At 58.2% G+C, this 22200-nt stretch overlaps 3 protein-coding genes, 3 long non-coding RNA genes, 1 pseudogene and 3 gene segments (V, D, J or C); 7 read left to right on the top strand and 3 right to left on the bottom strand.

The window, feature by feature from the left end:
• The first annotated feature begins 291 nt into the window (after positions 1 to 291).
• Positions 292 to 2098, top strand: LOC119712273. The segment is given in 2 exon segments: positions 292 to 790; positions 1266 to 2098. Coding segments are annotated over 2 exon segments (552 nt in total).
• A 1230-nt stretch (positions 2099 to 3328) lies between these two features.
• Positions 3329 to 4438, top strand: LOC119712001. The segment is given in 2 exon segments: positions 3329 to 3380; positions 3867 to 4438. Coding segments are annotated over 2 exon segments (624 nt in total).
• Positions 4439 to 7115: 2677 nt separating this feature from the next.
• LOC119712264 lies at positions 7116 to 9298 on the top strand. The gene is made up of 2 exons (XM_038163305.1): positions 7116 to 7246; positions 7757 to 9298. Exons 1-2 carry the CDS (start codon positions 7195 to 7197, stop codon positions 8509 to 8511), a joined length of 807 nt encoding a protein of 268 aa, XP_038019233.1. The 5' UTR covers positions 7116 to 7194; the 3' UTR covers positions 8512 to 9298.
• LOC119712283 lies at positions 7192 to 7956 on the bottom strand. Its single transcript, XR_005259803.1, has 3 exons — positions 7830 to 7956; positions 7610 to 7718; positions 7192 to 7391 (listed from the first exon to the last, which is right to left on the bottom strand). It is a non-coding gene; the product is annotated as an uncharacterized LOC119712283 (long non-coding RNA).
• A 136-nt stretch (positions 9299 to 9434) lies between the features above and the next one.
• On the top strand, positions 9435 to 11164 carry LOC119712278. The segment is given in 2 exon segments: positions 9435 to 9911; positions 10754 to 11164. Coding segments are annotated over 2 exon segments (432 nt in total).
• A 321-nt stretch (positions 11165 to 11485) lies between these two features.
• LOC119712265 lies at positions 11486 to 22065 on the top strand. Its single transcript, XM_038163306.1, has 3 exons — positions 11486 to 11806; positions 19886 to 20005; positions 20524 to 22065. Exons 2-3 carry the CDS (start codon positions 19954 to 19956, stop codon positions 21276 to 21278), a joined length of 807 nt encoding a protein of 268 aa, XP_038019234.1. The 5' UTR covers positions 11486 to 11806; positions 19886 to 19953; the 3' UTR covers positions 21279 to 22065.
• On the top strand, positions 11796 to 13496 carry LOC119712263. Its single transcript, XM_038163304.1, has 2 exons — positions 11796 to 11926; positions 12425 to 13496. Exons 1-2 carry the CDS (start codon positions 11875 to 11877, stop codon positions 13177 to 13179), a joined length of 807 nt encoding a protein of 268 aa, XP_038019232.1. The 5' UTR covers positions 11796 to 11874; the 3' UTR covers positions 13180 to 13496.
• On the bottom strand, positions 11867 to 12624 carry LOC119712284. Its single transcript, XR_005259804.1, has 3 exons — positions 12498 to 12624; positions 12278 to 12386; positions 11867 to 12071 (listed from the first exon to the last, which is right to left on the bottom strand). It is a non-coding gene; the product is annotated as an uncharacterized LOC119712284 (long non-coding RNA).
• On the top strand, positions 15837 to 17611 carry LOC119712276 (annotated as a pseudogene).
• On the bottom strand, positions 19609 to 20723 carry LOC119712285. The gene is made up of 3 exons (XR_005259805.1): positions 20597 to 20723; positions 20377 to 20485; positions 19609 to 20150 (listed from the first exon to the last, which is right to left on the bottom strand). It is a non-coding gene; the product is annotated as an uncharacterized LOC119712285 (long non-coding RNA).
• Positions 22066 to 22200: the final 135 nt, after the last annotated feature.

Below are 22200 nucleotides of genomic sequence, written 5' to 3'. Positions count from 1 at the left end.
ATGGATTTGCATTCAGCAACTTCCTGAAATAGTAGAATATCTGGGAGGGAAAACAATAAATGCATTGGAGTAGAGGAGCCTTTTTATCAGGAGTGTATGTTGTACTACTTTGACTCATTCCCACATTGTGCAGTCTCTCAGGAAAAGGAAAGAAGAATATCCCCTGTGCTCTCCTGAGAGCCTGTCCTTCCACACTGCAGCCCTGCTGCTTTTGGCCCCACATGTGCTCAGCAGAGCCCAGGGCTGGCTGTGTGTTGCTGCCTTGGGTGCCCTTGGAACAGCCCCGTTTGCATGGACACACGTGAAGCACGGATTTGTCTGGGGCTCCGCTCCGGAGAGCACGGCCCTGTGTGTGTCCGTGTGCGTCCCTGATCGGGAGGGAATGTCCCGACCGTGGCAGGGCCAGCGAGCACTGCCCTGGCCCTGCCCAGCCCAGAGCAGCAGCTGCCCAGGCTCACAAGCAGCCCGAGTGCAGCTGGCTGGGGCCGGCAGCTGCCCGCTGCAGGTGTGCGCAGGGCGGATCCGCTTCCCGCGCGGTGCCGCTGGTGTGTGCGATGGGACACGGCTGTCTCTTGTCGCCGGCCGTGCCCAAGGTGCTCGTGTCGCTCGTAGTGCCGGTGCCGTGAGAGGCGGGGCTGAGCCCCGGGGCGGAGCTGGCGGCGGCCCAGAGGAGGCGGCACGGCCGCAGCAGAGCCGGGGCTCAGGGGCACAGCGAGGCTCGGCCGGCGGAGCGGCGCCATGCGGCGGGCTCGGGCCGCGGGGCTGCCGGCGCTGGCCGCGCTGCTGCTCGGTGCGTTGTGTTGGTGGCGGAGGGGCGTCCCGGTCAGCGGGCTGTGTGAGATCTTCGCAGCTCAAGATTCATCTCTTGCTCTCCTGTTCATTTTCTGATCTTCTTTGCCCTCTGTCCCCTCATCTGACCTCTTATTTTCTTCCCTCTGCGAATCATTTCTTCCCACCTTGCTTTTTGTCTCCTCTCTCTCCATCCATCCATCCATCCATCCATCCATCCATCCATCCATCCATCCATCCATCCGTCCTTCCATCCATCCATTTAAGCTAGTCTAGTCTGTTATTGACATTCCCTTGTGACTTACCTTCAAAACATCTCTCATAGGTCCTTAAGCTCAATCAAATACTTTCAGAAGTCATGTCTCCATATTTTATTCGAACATACCCAATTTCGCTCTGCTCTGTCGTCCTCTCCCATCTCCCCTTGCATGGTATTTACAGTAAAAGAAAAATGATTCTTTATTTCTCCACGGCAGTGGCTGTGGCTAGAGCCCAGGTGCAGCAGGAGCCATTCCTGGAGACCACCGAGGGCACCGGCAACAACATCACCTGCTCACACTCCAGCAAACGGATGGGCGATACGATCCATTTCTACCGTCAGCTCCCGGGCCAAGGCCCCGAATTCCTCGCCCTCGCTGCTAGAGGCTCCAAGGATGCGCCGGGCATTGCAGGAACGCTGTCGGTGTCGGAGGACGGGCGCTCCAGCGCGCTGTGGCTGGCTGTGCCCCGGCGCGGGGACGCGGCCGTGTATTACTGCGCGCTGGGGGCCACGGGCAGAGGAGCCGGGGCTGCGGCCGGGCACGAACCGCCGCGGGCGGGGCCGGGCGGGGCCAGCAGGGGCCGCTGCCGCTCCGCCCGCCGGGCTCCCGGGGCGCGGCTCCGCAGCTCCTTCCTCTGCCCCGAGCCCGCCCGCACCGACAGCGCCGATGGCACCGAAAAGGCCGACACGCTCCGGGCCTGCTGGCCCTCCCTTTAACTACTATTGCTTCTCCTCCCTTCCATCACATCCCTCAGCATCCCTGACGCCTTGCTGGCAACAAAGCAGCAACCCGAGTAGAAGAAGCAATTAAAGAACTCCTACTGCACATACACGAGTTCATGGTACCACACACACACTCTGGGGCTTGCACATGCCCAAATGATAACTCATAGCTCTGCATCTATGAAGAGGTGTGTGCACACACATTTCCAAAGGAGACCCAGGCACAGACACTTCTCCTTCTGCCATGTCCCCACTGATGTGCAAACACGCACGCTCGCTCCTATTCCTGCTCCTGCACCCAAGCCTTTGCACGCACATCTACGTGAACACTCCTGTCCAGAGATGCGCACACACAAAGCACATCCCAACACACACTCACATATTCACCTTCCCTTCTTCCCTCCTCAGCTCACCCCGATGGCCACCGCTTTTTGCCTCCCTGTGTGTCATCACTGGGCTGCTGGTTCTGACCCTGCCCTGTTAAAATTGCCTTCAGGAAAGTAGCCGTGATTCGCTGGCCATCCTACCCTGTGTTCAGCCTGTGAGTACCCAAACCATGCCAGAGCCTTGCCTGACTCCTTGGCCTTCCCCACAAGGCTCCAGCCCTGCTGCAGTTGTTCCCAGGTTTCCTCAGCAGCGTCCACGGCTGATTGTGTCCTTGCCTGTGCTCCTGCTTTGTGTGCGCTTGTGTTCAGGCAGGGTCCACAGGAATCCATGGGGGAGCGCAAATTCGAGCATGAATCCACCCCAATATACAGGAGCCTCTGTGTCTGTGTGTGTGTATCTCTGAGTGTCTGTCTGTCCTATTGTGTTACTGAGCCAGTGGAATGCGTTGATCTCACTGGAGACGCTCTCCACGGCTCTGCCCTGAGCATCCCAGAGCAGCATTTGCCCAGACTCAGAAGGAGCCCGGGTGTCATTGGACAATGATGGAGCAGCCTGCAGGAGATTTGTCCAGGGAAGAGGCCCTGAAATGCAGCCCCTGCTTCCTGAGCCCACCTTTTAGAGCTGCCCTAAATGCAGAAACACACATGCACATGAACTCGTGGACACCCGGACTCATCAACACACACACAGGTCTCTCCAGGCCAGTGCACAGCTGCTCTCCCCTGTGCTGCATCCGATTGGTTTCATGGACACGCAGGAAGGCTGGGGCTTTGTGCCCAGGTCCTGGATCCGTGTGAGTGCATTTCTTTCCAGGGCCCTGAAGGACAATTCGGGAGTCCCCACAGGACAGCAAAGGGAGGAGGTGAGGGAACAGATGATGGGAGCGAAGGAAAGGCAGGGACTGTCGATGCTGAGCTGCACGATGCCAGCCCGATGCCCGGGGCCCCAGCCCGGCGCCGCCGCTTGCGACGTGCAGAGAGCCGAGCGCCGCCCCGCAGCCCCCGCGCTCGCCTCCGCTCCGTTCCCTGGCGGGACTGGGCGAGAGCCCGAGCGGCAGCGGCGCAGGGCTGAGCCCCGGGGCGGAGCTGGCGGCGGCCCAGAGGAGGCGGCACGGCCGCAGCAGAGCCGGGGCTCAGGGGCACAGCGAGGCTCAGCCGGCGGAGCGGCGCCATGCGGCGGGCTCGGGCCGCGGGGCTGCCGGCGCTGGCCGCGCTGCTGCTCGGTGCGTGGCGTTCGCGACCGGGGACGTCCGGGTCAGCGGGCTGTGTGAGATCGGCCCATGCTCAAGATTCATCTCTTGCTCTCCTCTTCCTTTTCTGTTCTTACTTGTCCTCTGTCCACCCAGATGACCTCAAATTTTCTTCCATCTGTAAATCATTGCTTCAGACGTTGCCTTTTGTCTTCTATGTCTGTAGCCATCAATCCATGCATTCATCCATCCATCCATGCATTCATCCATCCATCCATGCATCCATCCATCCTTTCATCCATTCCTCTGAGCCAGTCTATTTTTGACATTTCTTTGTGATTTACCTTCAAAACATCTCACATAGGTCCTTACCTTCAATCAAATACTCTCAGACAATTACGTCTCCATACTTTAGTATTCAAACATATCCAAGTTCGCTCTGCTCTGTCGTCCTCTCCCATCTCCCCTTGCATGGCATTTTCTGCAAAAGAAAACTTATCCTTTTTTTCTCCATGGCAGTGGCTTTGGCCAGAGCACAGGTGCAGCAGGAGCCATTCCTGGAGACCACCGAGGGCACCGGCATCAACATCACCTGCTCACATCCCCAAATCCAGACCAGCGATTACATCCACTGGTACCGCCAGCTCCCAGGCCGAGCTCCCGAATTCCTCGTGAGCATACTCAAAGACTCCAAGGATGTGCCGGCCATTGCAGGAACGCTGTCGGTGTCGGAGGACCGGCGCTCCAGCGCGCTGTGGCTGGCTGCGCCCCGGCGCGGGGACGCGGCCGTGTATTACTGCGCGCTGGGGGCCACGGGCAGAGGAGCCGGGGCTGCGGCCGGGCACGAACCGCCGCGGGCGGGGCCGGGCGGGGCCAGCAGGGGCCGCTGCCGCTCCCGGCTGACGCCGCTCGGCGGGGCACGGACCGAGCCGCGCCTGGAACCCGCGCCACCCCGAACGGGAACCACCACGGGCCCCGCACACGGCCTGGCCTCCTGCCAGAGACACCTCCGAGCACAAGGATGCTGCCCTGCAAGGCGTACGAAACAATTCTGCTGGAGAGGAACATTTCAGCAGCGGTTGAGGCACTAAGGGAAGGGATTTCTGAGCCTATGGGCAGCCAAAGGAAAGCTCAGAAGGTGTTGGTTCGTGGATCGGTGAGGAAGGGAACCTGCTGACAAATGACAGGGAAAACGGTGACACACTCCGGGCCAGCTTGCCCTCAGTTTAACTGCTATTGCTTCTCCTCCCTTCCATCACATCCCTCAGCCTCCCTGACACCTTGCTGGGAATAAAGCAGCATCCAGAGTAGGAGAAGAACTTATTAACGAACTCTTATTGCACATAGAATAGTGCACGGTACCACAAACACACTCTGGAGCTTGCACATGCCCAAAGAGAAGCTCATAGCTCTGCATCTATGAAGAGGTCTGTGCACATTCATTTCCAAAGGGGACCCAGGCACAGACACTTCTCCTTCTGCCATGTCCCCACTGATGTGCAAACACGCTCGCTCGCTCCTATTCCTGCTGCTGCACCCAAGCCTTTGCACGCACATCTACGTGAACACTCCTGTCCAGAGATGTGCACACACAAAGCACATCCTGTGATACTTTGTCCGAAGATACTCTCATCTACCTCATGATATTCAGACCACCGGGCATCCTGTTTGACATCCTGGTTTGGTGGGGGCTTGCCAGGGCCCCGGGACTGGAACTTGAGTTGTTGTTCGCAGGTGTGTTTATCCACCCCATGGAACACCGAACCCAGTGAAAGGAGAAGGGGCACTTTGCCCTTCTTTGCCTGCATCGCTTTGCTGCAATGGCCCTGGGATTTCTCCACCTCCTAACCTGGCTGGACTCTTTTCTGGAATGACCTTTGGTGGTCTCCAGAGAAGACCCTTCATCCACTGTACAACCACCGTGACAGATGGACTGAGATGGGAGAAGCCATTCCCTCCAAGACTGAGACATGAGATCCCAATATGGAAAAGACTCCTTTTCTCCTAAGAACTGAGATTGAAACTTCTAACCCAAGTGGGAGGATGTGTGGGGTGGGGGGCAAGTAGCTGCGGGTGTGACCACTGGACCAAGAAGACAATAGCCCTTGCTCAATGCTGACCAGATGAGATCATAAGACCATTGTATCTTTTCCCCCCTCCTTTCCAACTTTCAATAGAAAAATCCTAATAAAAACCCCTCGGGTTAGCCTGAGATTTCGAGATCTCCGCAGCGTGAAAGCAACTCCTCGACTGGACCTGGACTGGACCTTGACTGGACCACGAAGAACTTCGTTGTCTCTACACTGGAAACTATTACCTCCCTTTCTCTCAACGTTTTTCTTTCCATAGGCTTTCTCTCTTTTTTCCCCAATCCCCTCCAATGCATTTTGCTGTGATTACTCAGTAAAGTATACTGGTTTTGATTGTTACTGCAAACCCCTTGCCGTGTTGGTGTTTTGTACCCTGAGATCCAGTAAGGAACCATCACAATCTCCGTTCGTAAGGACGGATCGTGACACATCCCAACACAGATCGATTCCCACACACTCACATATTCACCTTGCCTTCTTCCCTCCTCAGCTCACCCCGATGGCCTCCTCTTTCTGCCTCCCCATGTGACGCCATTGGGCTGCTGGTTCAGACCCTGCCCTGTTAAAATTGCCTTCAGAAAAGTAGCCATGATTCGCTGGACATCCTACCCTGTGTTCAGCCTGTGAGTACCCAAACCATGCCAGGGCCTTGCCTGACTCCTTGGCCTTCCCCACAAGGCTCCAGCCCTGCTGCAGTTGTTCCCGGGTTTCCTCAGCAGCGTCCATGGCTGATTGTGTCCTTGCCTGTGCTGCTGCTTTGTGTGCGCTTGTGTTCAGGCAGGGTCCACGGGAATCCATGGGGGAGCACAAATTCGAGCATGAATCCACCCGATGTGACGGAGCCTCTCTGTGTGTGTCTGAGTGCGTCTGTGTGTGTGAGTGTGTGTCCTATTGTGTTACTGAGCCAGTGGAATGCGTTGATCTCACTGGAGACGCTCTCCACAGCTCTGCCCTGAGCATCCCAGAGCAGCATTTGCCCAGACTCAGAAGGAGGCCGGGTGTAACTGGACAATGATGGAGCAGCCTGCGGTAGAGTTGTCCAGAGAAGAGGTGCTGAAATGCACTCCCTGCTTCCTGAGTTCTCCTTTCCCAGCTGCCCTAAACACATCACACTTTGCTACTGCCAATTGCCAGCACGAACAAAAATGGTTTCACCAAGTCGGGATTTTTAGCTTAATTCCGTTTCAAAGGTTGTGAGTGCCTCAGCACGACTGGGAGGGCTCGCAGACACATGGAAACATGGATACATGGACATAGAGACATACAAATACACACAGGTCTGTCCATACCAGTGCACAGCTGCTCTCCCCTGAGCTGCATCCGATTGGTTTCATGGACACGCAGGAAGGCTGGGGCTTTGTGCCCACGTCCTGGATCCGTGTGAGTGCATTTCTTTCCAGCGCCCTGAAGGACAATTCGGGAGTCCCCACAGGACAGCAAAGGGAGGAGGTGAGGGAACAGATGATGGGAGCGAAGGAAAGGCAGGGAGTGTCGATGCTGAGCTGCACGATGCCAGCCCGATGCCCTGGGCCCCAGCCCGGCGCCGCCGCTTGCGACGTGCAGAGAGCCGAGCGCCGCCCCGCAGCCCCCGCGCTCGCCTCCGCTCCGTTCCCTGGCGGGACTGGGCGAGAGCCCGAGCGGCAGCGGCGCAGGGCTGAGCCCCGGGGCGGAGCTGGCGGCGGCCCAGAGGAGGCGGCACGGCCGCAGCAGAGCCGGGGCTCAGGGGCACAGCGAGGCTCGGCCGGCGGAGCGGCGCCATGCGGCGGGCTCGGGCCGCGGGGCTGCCGGCGCTGGCCGCGCTGCTGCTCGGTGCGTGGCGTTCGCGACCTGGGACGTCCGGGTCAGCGGGCTGTGTGAGATCGGCCCATGCTCAAGATTCATCTCTTGCTCTTCTCTTCCTTTTCTGTTCTTACTTGTCCTCTGTCCACCCAGATGATCTCAAATTTTCTTCCGTCTGTAAATCATTGCTTCAGACGTTGCCTTTTGTCTTCTATGTCTGTAGCCATCAATCCATGCATTCATCCTTTCATCCATGCATCCATGCATCCATCCATCCATCCATCCATCCATCCATCCATCCATCCATCCATCCTTTCATCCATTCCTCTGAGCCAGTCTATTTTTGACATTTCTTTGTGATTTACCTTCAAAACATCTCACATAGGTCCTTACCTTCAATCAAATACTCTCAGAGAATTACGTCTCCATACTTGAGGATTCAAACATATCAAAGTGCGCTCTGCTCTGTCGTCCTCTCCCATCTCCCCTTGCATGGCATTTTCTGCAAAGGAAAATTGATCCTTTTTTTCTCCATGGCAGTGGCTTTGGCCAGAGCCCAGGTGCAGCAGGAGCCGTTCCTGGAGACCACCGAGGGCACCGACATCAACATCACCTGCTCACATCCCCAAAAAGTGAGCGGCGATTTCATCCATTTCTACCGTCAGCTGCCGGGTCGAGCACCCGAATTCCTCGCCTTCGCTGCTAGAGGCTCCAAGGATGTGGCGGGCATTGCAGGAACGCTGTCGGTGTCGGAGGACGGGCGCTCCAGCGCGCTGTGGCTGGCTGTGCCCCGGCGCGGGGACGCGGCCGTGTATTACTGCGCGCTGGGGGCCACGGGCAGAGGAGCCGGGGCTGCGGCCGGGCACGAACCGCCGCGGGCGGGGCCGGGCGGGGCCAGCAGGGGCCGCTGCCGCTCCGCCCGCCGGGCTCCCGGGGCGCGGCTCCGCAGCTCCTTCCTCTGCCCCGAGCCCGCCCGCACCGGCCCCGCACGGCCCCGCACGGCCCCGGCGCGCCGCACAACCCGCCTGCGACCCGCGCTCGCACGCTCGCCACGCACCGCCCGGCCTCCCCTCGCTCCCGAGCCCGCCGCTGCCTCACGCCAAACTGCTGCGGGCTGCGCCTCTGCCGCCGCCTCTCGCCCTCCGGACACGGCTGCTGCTGCTCTCGGCCTGCTTTGCAAAGCCACGAGCTGCTCCTTGACAGCACCTGGGCTGGGAGCCGGCAAAGCAGCTGCGCTGACGGGCACACGGGGGCTAAATAATGCAGTGCTGTCGCGTCAAGGGGTCATGGATTGAGAGAAGTTTTCAGTGAGGCTTTCTGAGGTGACCGAGGAATGTCCACCTCTGTCTCTGCAGAAATGTCTCTGTTCCATACTGCAAGAGGAATAAGAAGCAGCATTCTCCCAGGGATGGGTAAAGAACTTGTTAATTGAATCCCACCAGAGCCTGGAATTCACTTCTCTACATTTTTTTCCCCTCCCCAAATGTCCACAAACACCCATGGATGTGCATTCAGCATCTTTCTGAAACAGTAGAACATTGGGAAGGGAAAACGATCAATCAGTGTGAGTACAGGAGCGTTTCAAATCTGCCGAGGAGCCTATGACACCCACCTTCCCACCAAACCTGATTGGTCCCTTTCCTTCCACATCAGTAACATCTCACTTATCCAGAAAATCAAACGCCAGGGATTAGCAATGCTAAAAGTAGTGGAGGGAGACACTTGAAGGACTGAGCTCCACATGAGCTTTCTCCCCCGAGACTTGCTCTGGAGACCCCATTTCCTTTGGGGACAGGAGCCTTTCAGCATCTTCAGGAGCTCTTTGGGCTGAGCAAGTTCAGCAGAGGCCACAGTCAGGGCACATGAAAGGCGACAGTGTCTGGTTCTCTGGGGCTCACATCACCTCCATTTTCCTTTCCGAGGGAAGAACAGGGGAAAGGGAAAGTGATGAACAAAGCACTCAGTGACACCAATCGGGCCGTAGGTGATAAGGGGAAAAAGAGAGAGCTCAGAGCTCTGCAGCCTCGAATTGATGGGCCTTCGGGGAACTGCTGAGAATTGGCTCAGGCTGAGCTGTGTCAGCCACAAGGAGGGACAAGAGGAACAGGAGGATAATGGAGGTTTGAGGGGGTCTCGTGGGGTTAGGGAGCACGCACCAAGGAATGCTTGTGAGGCTGGGCAGCCTCCAGCCTTGGGGTTCTCCAAAAGCCTTCTGGATCGGGAGATGAACAGTGACCCCAGAGAGCTGAGGACACCTCGGGAGGGTGAGAAACCTCAGCGGGGAAGAAGCCCCTGAGCTCCCAAGCGCCCAGGCCTGGGAGTGCAGCAGAGCTGGCCATTGCAGCTGCGGAGGTGAGGACTCCAGTGCGAGCTGAGCGGGAACAGCCCCTTCCCATCACTGAGGCCGCAGGGGCACGGGATGCTCCCAGTGCCAATGGCTGAGGGAGCCTCGGGGGCTGCTGCTGGAGGAGCGACAAACGCACACGGAGCATTTCAGGCACGGCAAGGACAGGGCACTGCTCTGCCTGCTCCCGCCGCCGCTTCCTTTGCTCCCGCCCACAGGCGTTCCCGGCAGCTCTGCTCTCTCGGCGCTCGGACGTGCTTTGGGCTCTTCCTCACTCGGCAAACACGCAGCTTGGTCTCGCCATGCACCTGGCACATCTCATCCTCACCGTCTTCCTGGGCCAGCTCCTGGGTAAGTCCTGGCTCAGCCCCAAGGCACCCCTGTGCTTCTTCCTCTCCCCAGGAAATCCTCAACAGCCTTATCAGGGTCATGTGGGGAAAGATCAGTGAATAGAGGGGAAAGGCTGAGAATAATCTGCTCCTCTTTGTGGTTCTGCAAGTGTTTCCTGAAGAAGCTCTTTGGTTTGTAAAGGAAAAGGGAAAGGAGAGAAGTGAAAGCTCCCACCTCTTCTCTGTCTCTTTTCAATCCATCCACCTCTGCCTCTCTCTTCTCATCCTCCTGCAGTCACATCAGCAGATCTCAGCTGTCTCTGCAATGCACACTCTTCCCATTTAAATGTCAATTCCCAAATCCTGTCAAACCTGCCCCAGGCACCTCACTGTTTCTCATTACATTACATTATCAGGGAGTTCCCTTCTGCCTCCAGGCTGACACAGCTCTGCCGCAGCTTGCAGTGTTCTCTGGGCTGGACACAAGCAGGGCTCCCTCTTTCCAAGCTCAGCTTTTGTGTACTTAGGAGCCCCCAGAGGGGACAGGGCTGGGGAAGCAGCATGAACCATTTTGCTCTATCTCGATGGGTCCTCAGCCTGCGCTACCACACTGAATCCAGGCTGTTCTCCTGTCGTCTGAGCAGCAGCAGTAGGAGCGGGGACAAAGCCCACTTCTTGTCAGGCTCCTGCTGTGCTGAGAGCTCTGAAACACAGCCCAAAATCACTCTCACCCGTGTCCATCGGCACATGTCTGAAACTGCCTGCAGGGCAGGGAGATTTCTCCACAAGGGTTTTGCACACACTTTGCTTTTTTCCTGCCTGGAATCTTTCCCTGTGGAGCTGCTCACCAGCAATTTCTTGCAGGCACCACGGGGCAGGACACGGTCACCCAGGACGATGGACCAGTCACGGTGGAGCAGGGACACCCCTTCCACACCACCTGCAAATACCACACCAGTGGTTTTACTGCCTTGCTGTGGTACCAGGTGCGGAAAGGCCAAGCCCCAGAGCTGGTCTCCTATCAGGCAGGGCCTGGCCCCAGGCGCAGCGGCCGGATCACCACGCACCTGAACACCACGAGAAAATCCAGTGTCCTGCAGCTGGAGGAAGTGGAGCTCTCTGACACTGCCTTGTACCTCTGTGCTGTGCAAGGCACCCTGGTGCAGGGAGCTTCCTCAGCTGTGCAACAAGCCAGGGCAGGGAGGGGATGTGTCAGTGCAAGGCTGAGCTTGGGGAAGGGACTCTGATCTCACCCTGATGCTCAGCAGAAGTTGCATCCCCATGCGTGTTCAATGGTCTGATGGTTTGGACAGCGTTCATCCCAGCACTTCCATTGGGAAAGTGCTTTGGACTATTTTGACTCATTTCCACATTGTGCAGTCTCTCAGGAAAAGGAAAGAAGAATATCCCCGGTGCTCGCCTGGGAGCCTGTCCTTCCACACTGCAGCCCCGCTGCTTTTGGCCCCACATGTGCTCAGCAGAGCCCAGGGCTGGCTGTGTGTTGCTGCCTTGGGTGCCCTTGGAGCAGCCCCGTTTGCATGGACACACGTGAAGCACGGATTTGTCTGGGGCTCCGCTCCCGAGAGCACGGCCCTGTGTGTGTCCGTGTGCGTCCCTGATCGGGAGGGAATGTCCCGACCGTGGCAGGGCCAGCGAGCACTGCCCTGGCCCTGCCCAGCCCAGAGCAGCAGCTGCCCAGGCTCACAAGCAGCCCGAGTGCAGCTGGCTGGGGCCGGCAGCTGCCCGCTGCAGGTGTGCGCAGGGCGGATCCGCTTCCCGCGCGGTGCCGCTGGTGTGTGCGATGGGACACGGCTGTCTCTTGTCGCCGGCCGTGCCCAAGGTGCTCGTGTCGCTCGTAGTGCCGGTGCCGTGAGAGGCGGGGCTGAGCCCCGGGGCGGAGCTGGCGGCGGCCCAGAGGAGGCGGCACGGCCGCAGCAGAGCCGGGGCTCAGGGGCACAGCGAGGCTCGGCCGGCGGAGCGGCGCCATGCGGCGGGCTCGGGCCGCGGGGCTGCCGGCGCTGGCCGCGCTGCTGCTCGGTGCGTGGCGTTCGCGACCTGGGACGTTCGGGTCAGCGGGCTGTGTGAGATCGGCCCATGCTCAAGATTCATCTCTTGCTCTTCTCTTCCTTTTCTGTTCTTACTTGTCCTCTGTCCACCCAGATGATCTCAAATTTTCTTCCGTCTGTAAATCATTGCTTCAGACGTTGCCTTTTGTCTTCTATGTCTGTAGCCATCAATCCATGCATTCATCCTTTCATCCATGCATCCATCCATCCATCCATCCATCCATCCATCCATCCATCCATCCTTTCATCCATTCCTCTGAGCCAGTCTATTTTTGACATTTCTTTGTGATTTACCTTCAAAACATCTCACATAGGTCCTTACCTTCAATCAAATACTCTCAGAGAATTACGTCTCCATACTTGAGGATTCAAACATATCAAAGTGCGCTCTGCTCTGTCGTCCTCTCCCATCTCCCCTTGCATGGCATTTTCTGCAAAGGAAAATTGATCCTTTTTTTCTCCATGGCAGTGGCTTTGGCCAGAGCCCAGGTGCAGCAGGAGCCGTTCCTGGAGACCACCGAGGGCACCGACATCAACATCACCTGCTCACATCCCCAAAAAGTGAGCGGCGATTTCATCCATTTCTACCGTCAGCTGCCGGGTCGAGCACCCGAATTCCTCGCCTTCGCTGCTAGAGGCTCCAAGGATGTGGCGGGCATTGCAGGAACGCTGTCGGTGTCGGAGGACGGGCGCTCCAGCGCGCTGTGGCTGGCTGTGCCCCGGCGCGGGGACGCGGCCGTGTATTACTGCGCGCTGGGGGCCACGGGCAGAGGAGCCGGGGCTGCGGCCGGGCACGAACCGCCGCGGGCGGGGCCGGGCGGGGCCAGCAGGGGCCGCTGCCGCTCCGCCCGCCGGGCTCCCGGGGCGCGGCTCCGCAGCTCCTTCCTCTGCCCCGAGCCCGCCCGCACCGGCCCCGCACGGCCCCGCACGGCCCCGGCGCGCCGCACAACCCGCCTGCGACCCGCGCTCGCACGCTCGCCACGCACCGCCCGGCCTCCCCTCGCTCCCGAGCCCGCCGCTGCCTCACGCCAAACTGCTGCGGGCTGCGCCTCTGCCGCCGCCTCTCGCCCTCCGGACACGGCTGCTGCTGCTCTCGGCCTGCTTTGCAAAGCCACGAGCTGCTCCTTGACAGCACCTGGGCTGGGAGCCGGCAAAGCAGCTGCGCTGACGGGCACACGGGGGCTAAATAATGCAGTGCTGTCGCGTCAAGGGGTCATGGATTGAGAGAAGTTTTCAGTGAGGCTTTCTGAGGTGACCGAGGAATGTCCACCTCTGTCTCTGCAGAAATGTCTCTGTTCCATACTGCAAGAGGAATAAGAAGCAGCATTCTCCCAGGGATGGGTAAAGAACTTGTTAATTGAATCCCACCAGAGCCTGGAATTCACTTCTCTACATTTTTTTCCCCTCCCCAAATGTCCACAAACACCCATGGATGTGCATTCAGCATCTTTCTGAAACAGTAGAACATTGGGAAGGGAAAACGATCAATCAGTGTGAGTACAGGAGCGTTTCAAATCTGCCGAGGAGCCTATGACACCCACCTTCCCACCAAACCTGATTGGTCCCTTTCCTTCCACATCAGTAACATCTCACTTACCCAGAAAATCAAACGCCAGGGATTAGCAATGCTAAAAGTAGTGGAGGGAGACACTTGAAGGACTGAGCTCCACATGAGCTTTCTCCCCCGAGACTTGCTCTGGAGACCCCATTTCCTTTGGGGACAGGAGCCTTTCAGCATCTTCAGGAGCTCTTTGGGCTGAGCAAGTTCAGCAGAGGCCACAGTCAGGGCACATGAAAGGCGACAGTGTCTGGTTCTCTGGGGCTCACATCACCTCCATTTTCCTTTCCGAGGGAAGAACAGGGGAAAGGGAAAGTGATGAACAAAGCACTCAGTGACACCAATCGGGCCGTAGGTGATAAGGGGAAAAAGAGAGAGCTCAGAGCTCTGCAGCCTCGAATTGATGGGCCTTCGGGGAACTGCTGAGAATTGGCTCAGGCTGAGCTGTGTCAGCCACAAGGAGGGACAAGAGGAACAGGAGGATAATGGAGATTTGAGGGGGTCTCGTGGGGTTAGGGAGCACCCACCAAGGAATGCTTGTGAGGCTGTGCAGCCTCCAGCCTTGGAGTTCTCCATAAGCCTTCTGGATTGGGAGATTTGCAGTGACCCCAGAGAGCTGAGGACACCTCGGGAGGGTGAGAAACCTCAGCGGGGAAGAAGCCCCTGAGCTCCCAAGCGCCCAGGCCTGGGAGTGCAGCAGAGCTGGCCATTGCAGCTGCGGAGGTGAGGCTCCAGTGCGAGCTGAGCGGGAACAGCCCCTTCCCATCACTGAGGCCGCAGGGGCACGGGATGCTCCCAGTGCCAATGGCTGAGGGAGCCTCGGGGGCTGCTGCTGGAGGAGCGACAAACGCACACGGAGCATTTCAGGCACGGCAAGGACAGGGCACTGCTCTGCCTGCTCCCGCCGCCGCCGCTTCCTTTGCTCCCGCCCACAGGCGTTCCCGGCAGCTCTGCTCTCTCGGCGCTCGGACGTGCTTTGGGCTCTTCCTCACTCGGCAAACACGCAGCTTGGTCTCGCCATGCACCTGGCACATCTCATCCTCACCGTCTTCCTGGGCCAGCTCCTGGGTAAGTCCTGGCTCTTCCCCAAGGCACCCCTAGTCTCTTCTTTCTCTTCTTCTCTCTGCCCACAGGAAACCCTTGAGAGCCCAATCAAGACCTTTTGGGAAATATGGTGAAAAGAGGGAAAAGACTGAGAGAAATCTGCTTCCCTTTGTGGTTTTGCAAGCCTTTGCTCAAGAAGTTCTTCGATTTGCAATGGAAAAGGGAAGGAAGAGAAACCTCAGATCTCTTCTCTGTCTTTTCTCTAACCTTAAAATCATCTCCCTCTGCCTCTCTCTTATGATCCTCCCGCAGTCACATCAGCGGATCTCAGTTGTCTCTACAGCCCCACATTCCTCCCATTTAAACTTTACATTCCCAGATCCTGTCAAACCCTCCCCAGGCACCTCAATGTTCTCACTCCACTAACATTAGCAGGGAGTCCCATTCTGCCTCCAGGCTGACACAGCTCTGCCACGGCTTCCAGAGTTCTCTCAATTGGCAACACAACCAGGGCTCCCTCTTTCCAAGCTCAGTTTTGTGTGCTCTCAGGGATCGAGGAGCCCTCAGAGGTGACAGAGATGGGGAAGCAGGATGAACCATTCTGCTGTACCTCACTTGGCTCCTCAGGAAGGTGGAGGGTGCTGGCTCCTGCACACAAAGCTCAAGCATGACATACTGTTCCTTGGGCCTTTAAGCAGCTCGGGGACCGGCAGCAGGGACACAGCCCAGCTCTGCTTTGGGTAATGCAGAGCAAAGAGCTCCGAGCTCCTGCCAAAAATCTCTCAGGGCTCTGCCTGCAGGGCAGGGAGATTTCTCCACCAGAGTTTTCCATGCACTTCCATTTCCTTCCCATTGTCTCTCCCTGTGGAGCTGCTCACCAGCAATTTCTTGCAGGCACCACGGGGCAGGACACGGTCACCCAGGACGATGGACCAGTCACGGTGGAGCAGGGACACCCCTTCCACACCACCTGCAAATACCACATCCGTTATTTTAGGGCATTGCTGTGGTACCAGGTGCGGAAAGGCCAAGCCCCAGAGCTGGTCTCCTATCAGGCAGGGCCTGGCCCCAGGCGCAGCGGCCGGATCACCACGCACCTGAACACCACGAGAAAATCCAGTGTCCTGCAGCTGGAGGAAGTGGAGCTCTCTGACACTGCCTTGTACCTCTGTGCTGTGCAAGACACCCTGGTGCAGGGAGCTTCCTCAGCTGTGCAACAAGCCAGGGCAGGGAGGGGATGTGTCAGTGCAAGGCAGAGCTTGGGGAAGGGACTCTGATCTCACCCTGATGCTCAGCAGAAGTTGCATCCCCATGTGTGTACAATGGTCTGATGGTTTGGACAGCGTTCATCCCAGCACTTCCATTGGGAAAGTGCTTTGGACAATTTTGACTCATTTCCACATTGTGCAGTCTCTCAGGAAAGAAGAATATCCCCTGTGCTCGCCTGGGAGCCTGTCCTTCCACACTGCAGCCCTGCTGCTTTTGGCCCCACATGTGCTCAGCAGAGCCCAGGGCTGGCTGTGTGTTGCTGCCTTGGGTGCCCTTGGAGCAGCCCCGTTTGCATGGACACACGTGAAGCAGGGATTTGTCTGGGGCTCCGCTCCGGAGAGCACGGCCCTGTGTGTGTCCGTGTGCGTCCCTGATCGGGAGGGAATGTCCCGACCGTGGCAGGGCCAGCGAGCACTGCCCTGGCCCTGCCCAGCCCAGAGCAGCAGCTGCCCAGGCTCACAAGCAGCCCGAGTGCAGCTGGCTGGGGCCGGCAGCTGCCCGCTGCAGGTGTGCGCAGGGCGGATCCGCTTCCCGCGCGGTGCCGCTGGTGTGTGCGATGGGACACGGCTGTCTCTTGTCGCCGGCCGTGCCCAAGGTGCTCGTGTCGCTCGTAGTGCCGGTGCCGTGAGAGGCGCAGGGCTGAGCCCCGGGGCGGAGCTGGCGGCGGCCCAGAGGAGGCGGCACGGCCGCAGCAGAGCCGGGGCTCAGGGGCACAGCGAGGCTCGGCCGGCGGAGCGGCGCCATGCGGCGGGCTCGGGCCGCGGGGCTGCCGGCGCTGGCCGCGCTGCTGCTCGGTGCGTTTTGGGTGCCCCAGGGGCCGGGTCGGCGTTTGGGCGATCCCGCATCTCCCCGGAGGCTGCTGTCCAGCCTGGCTTCTTGTCATACCTCGTCCCGAGAGCGGTTCTCTTGTGTATCACTTACGCTTCTCCATCCCATAGTCCGCAGAAATCTGCGGATTATTTTCTCTACCCAACCCGGCACAAGCATTCCTTCTTTATTACTCACGAAGTCTGTCCTTACCCCTTGCTCTTTTTCTTCTTGTCTTTCTGTGCTTTCTCCCACATCCTCCCGTTCTCAAGTGACTGCACCGATCCTTCTGTCATTCACTCGTTCATCTCTCCACAAACGATTAATGGACACTTCCATTCCTACATGTGTCTGTGACATCCCCAGGAACTGTTTTCCTCCTCATCTCTCTGTGTTCCTGGCTGCTTCTGCGGGCTTTGTTCTGGGGGTTGGCAGGCAGAGCTGGGTAGAAAGTAGGAGTTGAAGTTTGTTTCTTTTCTCTCCCTGGCAGTGGCTGCGGTCAGAGCTCAAGTGCAGCAGGAGCCGTTCCTGGAGACCACCGAGGGCACCGGCATCAGCATCAAGTGCTCACACGCCAATATCCGGACTGGCGATTTCATCCATTTCTACCGTCAGCTGCCGGGCCAAAGCCCCGAACTCGTGGCGGTCACTGCTAAAGCGTCCAAGGAAGTGTGAGCCCCTGAAGGGCGTCTGACGGTGTCGGCAGATCGGCGTTCCAGCGCGCTGTGGCTGGCTGTGCCCCGGCGCGGGGACGCGGCCGTGTATTACTGCGCGCTGGGGGCCACGGGCAGAGGAGCCGGGGCTGCGGCCGGGCACGAACCGCCGCGGGCGGGGCCGGGCGGGGCCAGCAGGGGCCGCTCCGCTCCCGGCTGACGCCGCTCGGCGGGGCACGGACCGAGCCGCGCCTGGAACCCGCGCCACCCCGAACGGGAACCACCACGGGCCCCGCACACGGCCTGGCCTCCTGCCAGAGACACCTCCGAGCGCAAGGATGCTGCCCTGCAAGGCGTACAGAACAATTCTGCTGGAGAGGAACATTTCAGCAGCGGTTGAGGCACTCAGGGAAGGGATTTCTGAGCCTATGGGCAGCCAAAGGAAAGCTCGGGAGACGTTGGCTCGTGGATCAGTGAGGAAGGGAACCTGCTGACAAATGACAGGGAAAAGGGTGACACACTCCGGGCCAGCTTGCCCTCAGTTTAACTGCTATTGCTTCTCCTCCCTTCCATCACATCCCTCAGCGTCCCTGACACCTTGCTGGGAATAAAGCATCACCCAGAGTAGGAGAAGAACTTATTAACGAATTCTTATTGCACATGGAAGAGTGCACGGTACCACAAACACGCTCAGGAGCTTGCACATGCCCAAAGAGAAGCTCATAGCTCTGCATTTATGAAGAGGTCTGTGCACTCACCTTTCCAAAGGGGACCCAGGCACAGACACTTCTCCTTCTGCCATGTCCCCACTGATGTGCAAACACGCACGCTCGCTCCTATTCCTGCTCCTGCACCCAAGCCTTTGCACGCACATCTACGTGAACACTCCTGTCCAGAGATGGGCACACACAAAGCACATCCCAACACGGATCTATTCCCACACACTTGTTACCACATTTCTCCTCATGGAGAAAAGCAAGGCACGGCTTTTCCCAGGAATATAGCTGGGACCCACGTTCTCTGGACATCAGAGAAAGACAAACCCAGTTCTTATCACTTGCTGTGCCTGTGTTGTGCCAAAGTAGAATGGAATGTGGAGATTGTTTACCCAAAGTGAGGATGTTTTCTTCCCTTGGCCAATCAAGGCCAAGAGTGTGCCTGTGTCGAGATTGTCTGCTGGCAATCTTGACACAGTCAGCGAGAGTCATGGATGAGTGCAGTTGAGCTTGTGAGTGCATGGCAGATTCCACTGTAGATTTATAGAATAAAGTACTTCATCAGCCTTCTGAAGATGGAGTCAGATGCCGCGTTATTTTTCTCTCCCCTCGTCCGGGACCCGGGGTCACCTTGCCTTCTTCCTTCCTCAGCTCACCCTGATGCCCACCAGTTTTTCCCGCCCCGTGTGTCATCACTGGGCTGCTGGTTCTGACCCTGCCCTGTTAAAATTGCCTTCAGGAAAGTATTCGTGTCTCTCTGGCCATCCTACCCTGTGTTCAGCCTGTGAGTACCCAAACCATGCCAGGGCCTTGCCTGACTCCTTGGCCTTCCCCACAAGGCTCCAGCCCTGCTGCAGTTGTTCCCAGGTTTCCTCAGCAGCGTCCTTGGCTGATTGTGTCCTTGCCTGTGCTCCTGCTTTGTGTGCGCTTGTGTTCAGGCAGGGTCCACAGGAATCCATGGGGGAGCGCAAATTCCTACATGAATCCACTCCTGATGTAAATGAGCGTCTGTGTGTGTGTCGGTATGTGTGCATCTCTGAGTGTGTGTCTGTGTGTGTGTCTGTCTGTCCTATTGTGTTACTGAGCCAGTGGAATGCGTTGATCTCACTGGAGACGCTCTCCACGGCTCTGCCCTGAGCATCTCAGAGCAGCATTTGCCCAGACTCAGAAGGAGTCCGGGTGCCATTGGGCAGTAATGCAACAGCCTGCAGGAGATTTGTCCAGGGAAGAGGCGCTGAAATGCAGTCCCTGCTTCCTGAGCTCTCCTTTCTCAGCTGCTCTAAACATCACACTCTGCTACTGCCAATTTTCAGCCCCAGGAATTATAGTTTCACTCAAGTTTGGATTTTTAGTTTGATTCCATTTGAATTGTTGGGAGTGTCTCAACATGGCTGGGAGTGCCCACACACAGGGACACGCAGACACATGGACACATGGACACAGGGACACACAGACACCAAGACACAGACTGGTGTCTCCAGGCCAGTGCACAGCTGCTCTCCCCAGAGCTGCATCCGATTGGTTTCATGGACACGAATAAAGGCTGGGCCTTTATGCCCAGGTCCTGGATCCGTGTGAGTGGATTTCTTTCCAGCGCCCTGAAGGACAATTCGGGAGTCCCCACAGGACAGCAAAGGGAGGAGGTGAGGGAACAGATGATGGGAGCGAAGGAAAGGCAGGGAGTGTCGATGCTGAGCTGCACGATGCCAGCCCGATGCCCTGGGCCCCAGCCCGGCGCCGCCGCTTGCGACGTGCAGAGAGCCGAGCGCCGCCCCGCAGCCCCCGCGCTCGCCTCCGCTCCGTTCCCTGGCGGGACTGGGCGAGAGGCCGAGCGGCAGCGGCGCAGGGCTGAGCCCCGGGGCGGAGCTGGCGGCGGCCCAGAGGAGGCGGCACGGCCGCAGCAGAGCCGGGGCTCAGGGGCACAGCGAGGCTCGGCCGGCGGAGCGGCGCCATGCGGCGGGCTCGGGCCGCGGGGCTGCCGGCGCTGGCCGCGCTGCTGCTCGGTGCGTGGCGTTCGCGACCTGGGACGTCCGGGTCAGCGGGCTGTGTGAGATCGGCCCATGCTCAAGATTCATCTCTTGCTCTTCTCTTCCTTTTCTGTTCTTACTTGTCCTCTGTCCACCCAGATGATCTCAAATTTTCTTCCGTCTGTAAATCATTGCTTCAGACGTTGCCTTTTGTCTTCTATGTCTGTAGCCATCAATCCATGCATTCATCCTTTCATCCATGCATCCATGCATCCATCCATCCATCCATCCATCCATCCATCCATCCATCCATCCATCCATCCATCCTTTCATCCATTCCTCTGAGCCAGTCTATTTTTGACATTTCTTTGTGATTTACCTTCAAAACATCTCACATAGGTCCTTACCTTCAATCAAATACTCTCAGAGAATTACGTCTCCATACTTGAGGATTCAAACATATCAAAGTGCGCTCTGCTCTGTCGTCCTCTCCCATCTCCCCTTGCATGGCATTTTCTGCAAAGGAAAATTGATCCTTTTTTTCTCCATGGCAGTGGCTTTGGCCAGAGCCCAGGTGCAGCAGGAGCCGTTCCTGGAGACCACCGAGGGCACCGACATCAACATCACCTGCTCACATCCCCAAAAAGTGAGCGGCGATTTCATCCATTTCTACCGTCAGCTGCCGGGTCGAGCACCCGAATTCCTCGCCTTCGCTGCTAGAGGCTCCAAGGATGTGGCGGGCATTGCAGGAACGCTGTCGGTGTCGGAGGACGGGCGCTCCAGCGCGCTGTGGCTGGCTGTGCCCCGGCGCGGGGACGCGGCCGTGTATTACTGCGCGCTGGGGGCCACGGGCAGAGGAGCCGGGGCTGCGGCCGGGCACGAACCGCCGCGGGCGGGGCCGGGCGGGGCCAGCAGGGGCCGCTGCCGCTCCGCCCGCCGGGCTCCCGGGGCGCGGCTCCGCAGCTCCTTCCTCTGCCCCGAGCCCGCCCGCACCGGCCCCGCACGGCCCCGCACGGCCCCGGCGCGCCGCACAACCCGCCTGCGACCCGCGCTCGCACGCTCGCCACGCACCGCCCGGCCTCCCCTCGCTCCCGAGCCCGCCGCTGCCTCACGCCAAACTGCTGCGGGCTGCGCCTCTGCCGCCGCCTCTCGCCCTCCGGACACGGCTGCTGCTGCTCTCGGCCTGCTTTGCAAAGCCACGAGCTGCTCCTTGACAGCACCTGGGCTGGGAGCCGGCAAAGCAGCTGCGCTGACGGGCACACGGGGGCTAAATAATGCAGTGCTGTCGCGTCAAGGGGTCATGGATTGAGAGAAGTTTTCAGTGAGGCTTTCTGAGGTGACCGAGGAATGTCCACCTCTGTCTCTGCAGAAATGTCTCTGTTCCATACTGCAAGAGGAATAAGAAGCAGCATTCTCCCAGGGATGGGTAAAGAACTTGTTAATTGAATCCCACCAGAGCCTGGAATTCACTTCTCTACATTTTTTTCCCCTCCCCAAATGTCCACAAACACCCATGGATGTGCATTCAGCATCTTTCTGAAACAGTAGAACATTGGGAAGGGAAAACGATCAATCAGTGTGAGTACAGGAGCGTTTCAAATCTGCCGAGGAGCCTATGACACCCACCTTCCCACCAAACCTGATTGGTCCCTTTCCTTCCACATCAGTAACATCTCACTTATCCAGAAAATCAAACGCCAGGGATTAGCAATGCTAAAAGTAGTGGAGGGAGACACTTGAAGGACTGAGCTCCACATGAGGTTTCTCCCCCGAGACTTGCTCTGGAGACCCCATTGCCTTTGGGGACAGGAGCCTTTCAGCATCTTCAGGAGCTCTTTGGGCTGAGCAAGTTCAGCAGAGGCCACAGTCAGGGCACATGAAAGGCGACAGTGTCTGGTTCTCTGGGGCTCACATCACCTCCATTTTCCTTTCCGAGGGAAGAACAGGGGAAAGGGAAAGTGATGAACAAAGCACTCAGTGACACCAATCGGGCCGTAGGTGATAAGGGGAAAAAGAGAGAGCTCAGAGCTCTGCAGCCTCGAATTGATGGGCCTTCGGGGAACTGCTGAGAATTGGCTCAGGCTGAGCTGTGTCAGCCACAAGGAGGGACAAGAGGAACAGGAGGATAATGGAGGTTTGAGGGGGTCTCGTGGGGTTAGGGAGCACGCACCAAGGAATGCTTGTGAGGCTGGGCAGCCTCCAGCCTTGGGGTTCTCCAAAAGCCTTCTGGA

This window comes from Motacilla alba, chromosome 27 (genome assembly GCF_015832195.1).
Source record: "Motacilla alba alba isolate MOTALB_02 chromosome 27, Motacilla_alba_V1.0_pri, whole genome shotgun sequence".
NCBI classification, from domain to species: domain Eukaryota; kingdom Metazoa; phylum Chordata; class Aves; order Passeriformes; family Motacillidae; genus Motacilla; species Motacilla alba.
Note: the sequence above shows the minus strand (reverse complement) of the source record. Positions and strands in the feature narration are given on the sequence as shown.

Bases quoted from the DNA above. Each gene is read 5' to 3' on its own strand.
- LOC119712263 (XM_038163304.1), top strand. From the start codon at position 11,875: ATGCGGCGGGCTCGGGCCGCGGGGCTGCCGGCGCTGGCCGCGCTGCTG. The intron at 11,927-12,424 runs GTGCGTGGCGTT...TCTCCATGGCAG, and splicing joins GCTGGCCGCGCTGCTGCTCG to TGGCTTTGGCCAGAGCCCAG.
- LOC119712264 (XM_038163305.1), top strand. From the start codon at position 7,195: ATGCGGCGGGCTCGGGCCGCGGGGCTGCCGGCGCTGGCCGCGCTGCTG. The intron at 7,247-7,756 runs GTGCGTGGCGTT...TCTCCATGGCAG, and splicing joins GCTGGCCGCGCTGCTGCTCG to TGGCTTTGGCCAGAGCCCAG.
- LOC119712265 (XM_038163306.1), top strand. From the start codon at position 19,954: ATGCGGCGGGCTCGGGCCGCGGGGCTGCCGGCGCTGGCCGCGCTGCTG. The intron at 20,006-20,523 runs GTGCGTGGCGTT...TCTCCATGGCAG, and splicing joins GCTGGCCGCGCTGCTGCTCG to TGGCTTTGGCCAGAGCCCAG.